The sequence below is a fragment of the Lipotes vexillifer genome, unplaced genomic scaffold, assembly GCF_000442215.2.
Source record: "Lipotes vexillifer unplaced genomic scaffold, Lipotes_vexillifer_v1.1 scaffold1060, whole genome shotgun sequence".
NCBI classification, from domain to species: domain Eukaryota; kingdom Metazoa; phylum Chordata; class Mammalia; order Artiodactyla; family Lipotidae; genus Lipotes; species Lipotes vexillifer.
Window position 1 is genome coordinate 69,762 of NW_006790578.1, and position 10,091 is coordinate 79,852.

A 10,091-nucleotide genomic window follows, 5' to 3' on the forward strand; every position below is an offset into this window, starting at 1 on the left:
CCCGTGCCCCCTGCATTGGCAGGCGGACTCTCAACCACTGCGCCACCAGGGAAGCCCCAGAATGGTTTTTAATGAGGAACTTTTGAGAGGGAAGACTCGGGACGCAGGCCCTGAGTCATCAAAGTACCTTGTTGTAGAGAGAAGAGAGGTATTGGAGAAATTACAAAACAGGCAAAAGTATAGAGTGTTAGCCCGGCAGGAGTTAGTATCCTAGTTTAAATTAAAATCTAAGCTTAGGGAATTCCCTGGAGGTCCAGTGGTTAAGACTCCGTGCTTCCACTGCAGGGGGTGCGGGGTTCTATCCCGGTTTGGGGAACTAGGATCCCACATGCCACACGGTGCAGCCAAAAATAAATTAATTAACTAATATAAGCTTGCAGGACATCAAGAGTCTATCAAGTTTATTCACCAAATAGGGCAAGAAAGAAAGAAGAAATTGGGGGAGGGGTAGAAATTGAGAACCAGAGGTGGTGACTTTCAGCCCCAGAATTTTCATCATGTGACTGTATTACAGTAACGAAATCTATGTGACCTAACAAAGCTACACATTTAAAAAATCAAGATATAGGAACTTCCCTGGTGGCGAAGTGGTTAAGAATCTGCCTGCCAATGCAGGGGACACGGGTTCGGGCCCTGGTCCGGGAAGATCCCACATGCCGCAGAGCAACTAAACCGTGCATCACAACTACTGAAGCCCACGCTCCTAGAGCCCGTGCTCCACAACAAGAGAAATCACCTCAATGAGAAGCCCGTGCACCGCAACGAAGAGTAGCCCCCACTCGCCGCAACTAGAGAAAGCCCACGCACAGCAACAAAGACCCAATGCAGCCAAAAATAAATCAATCTATTAAAAAAAAAGACTTTGCCTTCCAATGCAGGGGGCACGGGTTTGATCCCTGGTTGGGAAGCTAAGATCCCACGTGACTCACGGCCAAAAAAACAACACATAAAACAGAAGCAGTATTATAGCAAATTTAATAAAGACTTTAAAAATGGCTCCCCTGGTCCAGGAACTAAGATCCCACGTGCTGGGGGGCTAACTAAACCCGCGTGCCGCAACTACTGAGTCCATGGGACACCACTAGAGGGCCAGAGCGCCGCAACTACAGAGCCCCTGCGCCCTGGAGCCCACATGCCACAACGAAAGGATCCCGCATGCCACAACTAAGACCCAACGCAACCAAAAACAAATAAATATTAAAGATAATAATAATGTTTAAAAAACTGTTTTAAATAAATAAAAATGGTCCACATCTAGAAAGTCTAAAAAAAAAATCAATGTATAAATATTGGAAGCTGGTACTGGTAACGTTCTAGTGATTTCAAGCAGAAAGGCGCTATATAGATCGTTTTACAAATGCATATTTCATACGTATGTGTTTTAGCTTTTGTAAAAAATTGTGGAATAGAACATACACTTAAAGGAGGATCTAGAATACAAATGTATGGTATAAAAAGTAATTCTCGGGGCTTCCCTGGTGGCGCAGTGGTTGAGAGTCTGCCTGCCGATGCAGGCGACATGGGTTCGTGCCCCGGTCTGGGAAGATCCCACATGCCGCGGAGCGGCTGGGCCCGTGAGCCATGGCCACTGAGCCTACGCGTCCGGAGCCTGTGCTCTGCAACGGGAGAGGCCACAACAGTGAGAGGCCCGCGTGCCGCAAAAAAAAAAAAAAAAAAAAAAAAAAAAAAAGTAATTCTCCAAACACCTGAATAAACACCACCCAAGGCAAGAAAAAGACGACCCCTGACATTCCCCTCCCTACCCCAAATGGCTATCCTAAAACTGCAACACTCGCTTCCTTCTTTTCTTCATGTGTTATTTTTATTTATGCCTTTGCATGCATCTGAAATGTCTTGTAAAAATGTTTTCAAAAGGAAGTCTAGTGCAGTGGAAGACCTCAAAATTTGGTGTCAGAAAGACCAAGTTTGGGAATCCCCTGGCAGTCCAGTAGTTAGGACTCTGCGCTTTCACTGCTGAGGGCCCAGGGTTCAATCCCTGGTGAGGGAACTAGGATCCCACAAGACGCGCAGTGCAGCCAAATTAATTAATCAATCAATCAATTAAAAAAGAAAAAAGAAAGACCAGGTTTTAAATCCCAGCCCTGCTCCCTACTAGATGTGTGACCTCAGACAAGTCATTTCCCCTCCTCCAGGCCTTTTCCTCATCTGTACAAGCAGACACAAATGGCCACATTTTCCAGGACTGTCATAAGGATTCAAATCACAAACTCCACATTTATTCAACAAGTTTATTGAGACCTCTTGGGACCTAAGCCCTGTAGGAAACAGAGATGAATCAGCTTTCACACTCAAGAAACTCACAGTTGGAAATAGGTAACTATAAAAACAACACAGCCACTAAGTGCTTTGAATCAGGGAGGGACATGAGAAGGATGTAGTGTTTATAAATCTGGAATCAAAAACTAACTGCCAAGAGAGGCAGGAGGGTGGTCGAGCCTCCCACTCGGAGATGAGCTTGGGACCATCTAGAAAGGCTCTTGCCAAGGACACAGGCACGTGCCCACAGGTCTCTGGAGTTCACTGCAGGCTGGCCCACTGCAGGGATGTGTAGACCACCTTACCATCAGGCTGCGGAGAGCAAAGCAGCAGTGTCTTTCTGACACTGGTGCCGAGGCGGCCAGCAGAAACCAGGTCCTGGAGTGGGATGGGGTCCCCGGGAGCCCAGCACTGAGCGATGTAGTGAGCATGGAAACGGAGCGGGTCGCCTGGGTGAAGGAGAGAGGCAGGTAGCACTTTCCAGTGGCAGGGAGCTGGAAGACACTGGGACGTCCACACGGAGGACATGGGGATGGTTCCAGCTATCACTACCAGTATTTTAAAAGACACCCCTGGACCTTGGAGGTGGGGCAAGTTGACACACATGTATAGCATAATCTTATTTAAAAAACAAAAATGAAAACAAATAATTGAATACATCGTTGTCAGTCAAAGCCATGAGGAACTCAAAAGGGTATCATGTAAATATCCAACGAGAAGTGACTCTAACAGACTAAAAGAAGTAAGAAAACAATTTACAATAGGATGGTATAATAAAATAGAAGAAAGGAGTCAACAAAATTTTTCTGAAAAGGGCCAGAGAGTAAATATTTTCAGTTTCTGTGGGCCATGCTGCCAACATTCAAATCTGCCACTCTAGCACAATAGCAGCCACAGACCATATGTAAACAAATGGACAAGGCTGTGTTCCAATAAAACTTTGTTTAAAAAAAAACAGTCAGTGGGCCGGATTTGACCTGGGGCTATAGTTTGCCCCCAGATTAGATGAATGCTTTCAAGTAAAGTAGGACCCTGAGTAGGGCACTTTCCAGAAAACTAAGTAACAGGTAATGTAAATCTAAAAGAGCAAAGCTTCCAGCAATTCTACTCCTGGATATTTATCTGAAAAAATTGAAAACACTAATTTGAAAAGATACACACACCTCTATGTTTACTGCAGCATTATTTACAATAGCCAAGATATGGAAGCAACCTAAATGCCCATCAATAGATGAATGAATAAAGAAGATGTGGTATTTACACACACACACACACACACACACACACACAAATAAATACAACGGAATACTACTCAGCCATAAAAAAGAATGAAATCTTGGGATTTTTGACAACATGGATGGACCTCTATCAGCATAATAGAGGGTATTATGCTAAGTGAAATAAACTAGAAAGAGACAAATACTGTATGATTTTATTTATATGTGGAATCTAAAAAACAAAACAAATGAACAAACATAACTAAACAAAAACAGAGTCATAGATACAGAGAAGAAACAGGTGGTTGTCAGAGGCGGGGAGGGCTGGGGGAGGAAATAGGTAGGAAGATTAAGGAGTTCAAACTTTCAGTTACAGAATAAATGACTCACAGGTAAGAAATGTACAGTGTGGGAAATATAGTTAATAATTATGTAATGTCTTTGTATGGTGACAAATGGTAACTAGACTTATGGTGCTCGTTTTGAAATATATAGAAATATAAAATCACTATATTGCATACCAGGAACTTACACAGTACTATAGGTCAATTATACTTCAAAAATAAACAAAGACATAGAAAAAGAGATCAGATTTGTGGTTACCAGCAGCAGAGGATGGAGGGAGGGGGAATTGGATGAAGGTAGTCAAAAAGTACAAACTTGCAGTTCTAAGATAAATAAGTACTAGGGATGTAATGTACAACAGGATAAATATAATTAACACTGCTGTTCATTATATATAAACATTGTTAAGAGAGCAAATAAATCCTAAGGCTTCTCATCAGAAGGAAAAACTTTTTTTTTCTATTTCTTTAATTTTGTGTCTGTATGAAATGATGGATGTTCACTAAATTTACTGTGGTCAACATTTCATGATGTGTATAAGTCAAATCATTATGCTGTACCCCTTAAACTTATAGAGTGCTGTATGTCAATTATGTCTCAATAAAACGGAGGAAAAAAATAAATAAATAAAAGAGCAAGGCTATAAGACCTTCCATCTGAGGGGACGTCATAGCAACTATAAATCAAGGCCCTCCCTGGCAGCTGGGTTTCCAGCAAGAACCTCTCCAGGAGCCAGGCACCTCTCTGGTTGTCATGATACCTCAGTCAGCTGAGAAAGGAGCATCAAAATGCTTGAGAAGTTACCCCAAAATTGTTTTCCAAGAAACTTAGCATCTTTTAACCTCAGGAAGATTTAGAGTTAGACCTAGAAATATGTATTTAAGAGATTCAGACCTTGAATACTAATCTTCAGGGGACAAAGATTTTATGTATATTTGATACATTGAGTATTTATTGTTTTAGAAATATTGACCTATTACAAGTAACAGGTCAGCCTTGTGGTTTAGTTTCAAATGTGTGATTGAGTGATTAAAAACTTTTTTTAATCTTAAGTTTTAGTAAGTCTATTAACAGTGCAAGAATATAAACTTAAAAATCACCCCATTTATAACTTATTAGAGTTAAGTTATTGGCAAGATTCATAATCAGAAAGCTGCAGAACTTAAAAAAAAATAAATAAAATTTAAAATGCAGTTTATAATGTTTGAAACTACTTAATTCCTTTTGTAAATGGGATCAAACATGAATTAATGGTCCCCTTAAAATCTGGTAGATTGAAAAAATTAAGTTTTCTTTTTTTCTTTTTTGCAGTACGCGGGCCTGTCACCATTGTGGCCTCTCCCGTTGTGGAGCACAGGCTCCGGACGCACAGGCTCAGCGGCCATGGCTAATGGGCCCAGCCGCTCCGCGGCATGTGGGATCTTCCCGGACCGGGGCACGAACCCGTGTGCCCTGCATCGGCAGGCGGACTCTCAACCACTGCGCCACCAGGGAAGCCCGAAAAAATTAAGTTTTATAAATTGAACTGAACGCTTAGAAAAAACCTAGAAATTAGCATTTGTATGTTTAGTCAGTTGAATATTCATTTGCAAAACCAAAATAATCTTTTTTTTTTTTTTTAGCATACAAAAATCACCCCAAAAAAACAGCAGCAAAGTAATTAAACCATGGTTACTTATAGAGAATGGGGCAGGGAAACTGTTCTCAGCTCCTAAATCAGTCAGTTCAATTTTAGTCTGAGAAGAGAATAAGCCTGTCAACTCACCGGCAGGGAACTTAGTGGACAGTCTCCAATGAATGGCTAAGATCTGACCACTTATCAGGCAGTTCTATCTATGTTCTTAAGGAGAACAAACAGAGTGATTTTCTGCACTTTTTTTTTAACCTTTAAGTTACACAATAAATTCAAAAATTAACTGATTCATCAAAAGTCCCCCTTACCTATTCCTGATGCAAATTCCCTCCCAGAACTATTAACTATTTGTCTTTGGGCTGGAGCAAATCCTTTCAAGCTTTTTTCCCATTTGCTTGATAGGATTCTCTGGCTACTTAGTACTCCACTTTAAGTTCTTTTCATATTCTTTCACTAGAGGCACAATTTTTAAGACTACTTAAATAATTTGTCTATAACTGCATAACAGTATAAAATATGATTTACTTTTTACTATACATGTTTTTTATGAGCTGTTCTTTTTTTTTGCCCCCTTTTTCCATTTACTAAACTGCCCTTCAAATGAGCACGGGTTCCCAAGTGTTTCCTGTCCTTCCATGGTTTCAGAGGCTGAGAAAATGAAGCCAAAAAAAGAAAAGAAAAATGCAGAATGTAGTGGGATTGTGAAGAAATGAGTGGCAATCAGAGGTCCCAACACAAACTCACCGGGATAGACCAGGAAGTCGCCCCCGAACTTGCCAGCCGCACTGAGGAAGAAGCCTCGCTCCCACAGGTCTCTGTAGATGCTGTAGCGAAGCTCGTGGGCAGGACGGCCAGCGTGGGGCCAGTCTTTGGACTGGACACGCCAGTCCAGAGGCCTAGCCTTGATGGGCCGAGGCCTAGCAGTGGCCAGCTGGATGAGCAGAGCAGACCTGGGCAAAGGAGCCACCCCATTTGAAGGCCCTGGCTGGGGAGAGGAGGAGCCTGGTGCGGGGGGTGAATCCAAGAGAGTTTGGTAAATCCAAGGGGCAAGGGTTTCCCAGCCCCAGGGAGAACCAGCCCTAGATTCCCTGCCAAAATTCCCAAAGATCTCTTCCCTCCTTCCCCTGGTCCCTGGACTCCAACTCCCACCTTCACCTGCTTCCTCATGCTCTCCAGCAGCCGGGCCAGCACTGGCCTCATTCTCTTCTGCAGCTTGGTTCCCACCGGCCTCCTGGCTCCCGCTGCTCCCTGATTTCTGTTCCAGCTTCTGCTTCTTCGCAGCCTGACCCTCTGCAATCTTCTCTAGGAGCTCCTGACGACGGGTCTCACGGGCCTCAGCTGCCAGAGCACTTTGCTCCTGGAAGCCCTGTTCTTGCTGGCGCTTGAAGGATGCCAATGCCTGAGAAGTAAACTTAGCTGTAATCTCAGGATTCAGACATGCCCTGCCTTAGGAAGCTAGGAATCCTGACTCCCTGGCGCCTCCCAACCTCGGGGCGCGAACCCGGGGATCCCAGTATCCTACTGTCACAGTATTCCAGAATCCAGGACTCCCAGACCCCTCCCACCTCAGGGACCTGTTGTCCCCAGCCTCTTCTCCCGCAGGCGTCCCCAACCTGCCCCCTTACCAGGCTGTGTTGGCGGGGATCCGGGCGCGGGGCGCTAACTAGGGTCACCGCGCCGATCTCTGCCAGCAGCCGCGCCTCTTCGGGCATCAGTAGCAGCGGGAGGCCCAGGCGCGAGTTCTGGCGGGGTCCGCGGGGCAGGGCGCCGACCGTGCGGCCCCCTACTCCTAGGCGCTCCCGCAGCGCCTGCACCGCCTCGGCCCCCCACACCAGGGAGCGGCCGTTCGCCACCTCCACCACCAGCATCCTCCTGCGGGAAGCCAGGGGCACAGCAGTCACCCACAGAGCTGCACGTCTCTCGCCGCCCGATTCGCGCCGCGGGGAGGCCTCCCACCGCCTGGCGGGGGGGCAGTCTCGGCGAAGCCCCGCCCCTGAGTCTCGGGGGTCGGAGCCTCGCTCAGTGCCGCGTTCGCCACCTGCTGAGCGGGAGGGCCAGGCTCCGCCGCCTGGGCGCGGGACTCCGCCCTCGGGCGATCCCGCCAGGCCCCGGGGCTGACAGAGACGAGGCCCCGCCCCGAACCGAGCCGCGGGGCCCCGCAGGGGCGTATCGGACCCCGCGGTCAACATTCTGGTCTGGGCCAACACTGCCAGGCCGGCCCACGCGCCTCGGAGCAAAGCCTGCCCCAGCACGGGCCACGCCCCCTTCGAAAGATCCATTTCGGCGTCGCCCTTCGGGTGTCCCCGTCAGGTGTCGGGACCTCCAGAGGCCAAAGCCCCGCTGAGGCCACGCCCTCTTCGGGTTGCTCGGGACTTGGCTCCCCCCCTTTCCGAACCCCCGGGGTTCGGCCTCAGGTCCCCTTGCTCTGAGTCGGGCTTCTAGAATACGAAGCCCCGCCCCTGCCCGAGCGTGACCGGTCCGTAAGTTCGGGAGTCCTCGGCTCAGCCGAACCGCAGCACCGCCCCCTCCCGAACTTAAGGGGTTCAGCGTTCGGGCGTCCTCGGCTCCAGTCAATCACATAGCCTGAGGCCCCGCCCCCTCCGGCCGCCTGAGCTCCCCCAGTTGGAGCTCCTGTCCCACGTTCAAACCCCACAGCCGGAAGCCCGGTCCCCTGAACACCCGCCATCTGTTCTCCGTTCGGGCGGGCTCACCCCACTCGTGAGCGCTCCCTTCAGAATGTGGCACAGTCCTCTGATAGAACCAGCTAGTCACCTCGTAAACACCAGCTCGCAGGCCCGGCGGAGCCACCCCCTTACGTAGCGCGCCACGCGCTGCTTCCTCCACCCCCCCATGCCTACCCCCTGCGTCGATTTCGTCACGCCGCCACCTCAGCGGAGCGGGAAGTCTGGGACCCGCCCCGCAGGGCCGTATCCCTGCCTTTCCCCTAAAGTGAAACCCCCTTGAGCCCGCCCCTCGAAGCGCACCTCCCTCCTCGGTTCCGGGACTTGGAAATGGGAGGCACCTCACGCTGGACCCGACCCCTAGGCACCACGGCCCGGGGCCCCGCCCCCTTCAGGCCGGGACGCTGTTTGCCACGCCCCCTTGGAATACTCCTGAGCCCCGCCTCTTTCGTGTTGCCTAATCCCGTGGCTCCGCCTCCCTCCTAAACATGAGGCTCCGCCTACCTGCCACCCAGGGTCACTTGTACCCGACTACCTCCGAAGGGAACAGACGCTGTGGCCCTTCCACATCCGGCCGAAGCTCTTGGCTCCGCCTACATCCGAACAGAGACCTTCAGTAATCGACTACCTCCGAAGAAAACCGAAGCTTGTGGCCCCGCCTCCAAACCGCCTCCAGACTCTGTCCCAAGGAACCTGAAGCGGAGGCTCCACCTCGTTCCGAACGCTGAGCTCCAGACCCCGCCTCTTTCCCAGGTTCGGTCGCTTCCCTCCGTGCCCGAAGCTTCTGACCCCACCCTTTTCCGAGCCCGAAGCCCCGCCCCTTTGCGTGCCCGCAGCTCGGTAGAACCGAGTCCGTGTCCAGCTGCCGAGTCGTGCTCCCTGCGCCCAGTCCGGGCTCCTTCCCTGCTCAGCCCGGAGCCTGCCGGGCGCTGCACACCCGGCCCCGGACCGCGCAGCCCAGCCGGCGCCCCGATAGAGGCTGGGGACGCGGGGGCGTGCTGGGCGGGGTAGGCGTGGCGGACCCGCGGTGGCCCGCGGGCCAGGACTGCTCGGCGGCTTCCTGCCCTGGGCGGCGCGGAACCGCGGGGCCAGGTGGGTCCGCCACGCCTGGGCCGGGGTGCGGTGGGCGCGGAGTGCGGAGGCGCCCCGGAGACCGGGAGGGGTCTGGACAGTGTGGGGTCGCTGCGGATCGGCGGGCTGATGAGGTGCGGGGGCGGTGCCGGGAGCGCGGCCGAGCTCCCGGGTGGCGTAACCGCCTGTGGCTTTGCCCGGAGCGTATCTGACACGCGCTTGGTGCGCGCAACGGGAGTGGGGCTCGGGAGCGGGCCCGCTCTCTGGGTTTCAGACGGGAGAAGGAACCGGAGCTCCGAAAGAGGTGGAGGCTGGAGGCCTGGGCTCCTCTGAGGCCCTCTCGGAGAGGGGCAGGGGGTCTGGAGAGCAGGGTTCTCAAAGAGGGAGAGGCTGGGGGATAAGAAGAGAGGAGCTGGATTGCTGGATACTCGAAGGAGGAGGGGGCCGGGAGGTTTGGATTCCTGGGTTCTCAAAGGAGAAGAGAGCTGGGGGCCTGCGTTCTCAAAAGAGGGGTTCTGTGGGTGGCTTCCTCTATCCTCGAAGGAGGAAGGGCCTGGAGGTCGAGATTCCTGTGTTGTCAGAGGAGAGGAGCTGAGGGTAGGACTCCTTGATCCTCGACAACTGGGGACTGGGTGGCAGGGGGTGGATCCTTGAATCCTCTAAGGGGGAGGAGCTGGGGGCCCAGACTCCTGGGTTCTCACTGGGAACCTCTGCCCCTCCCCCAGAACATGTCGCCTGAAGAATGGACATATCTAGTGGTTCTTCTTATCTCTATCCCCATCGGCTTCCTCTTTAAGAAGGCTGGTGAGTCAGGTTCCCTCCCCAGTGGAAAATAAAGGGGGGGGGGGGGCCCGGGCTGGGGGCCCC

At 50.9% G+C, this 10,091-nt stretch overlaps 2 protein-coding genes across 2 annotated transcripts in view; one reads left to right on the forward strand and one right to left on the reverse strand.

The window, feature by feature from the left end:
- Window positions 1-2,538: 2,538 nt before the first annotated feature.
- On the reverse strand, window positions 2,539-7,340 carry TSEN34 (tRNA splicing endonuclease subunit 34). The gene is made up of 4 exons (XM_007463856.1): window positions 7,098-7,340; window positions 6,622-6,871; window positions 6,217-6,474; window positions 2,539-2,726 (listed from the first exon to the last, which is right to left on the reverse strand). The coding sequence occupies exons 1-4, from the start codon at window positions 7,338-7,340 to the stop codon at window positions 2,539-2,541; spliced, it is 939 nt and encodes a 312-aa protein (XP_007463918.1).
- A 2,610-nt stretch (window positions 7,341-9,950) lies between these two features.
- The window catches only part of MBOAT7 (membrane bound acylglycerophosphatidylinositol O-acyltransferase MBOAT7), an 11,824-nt gene continuing 11,683 nt past the window's right edge, over window positions 9,951-10,091 (forward strand). Inside the window, exon 1 of the mRNA XM_007463857.1 lies at window positions 9,951-10,028. Coding sequence (XP_007463919.1) covers window positions 9,953-10,028 — 76 coding nt within the window. The 5' untranslated portion in view covers window positions 9,951-9,952. The remainder of the gene's footprint in view (window positions 10,029-10,091) is intronic.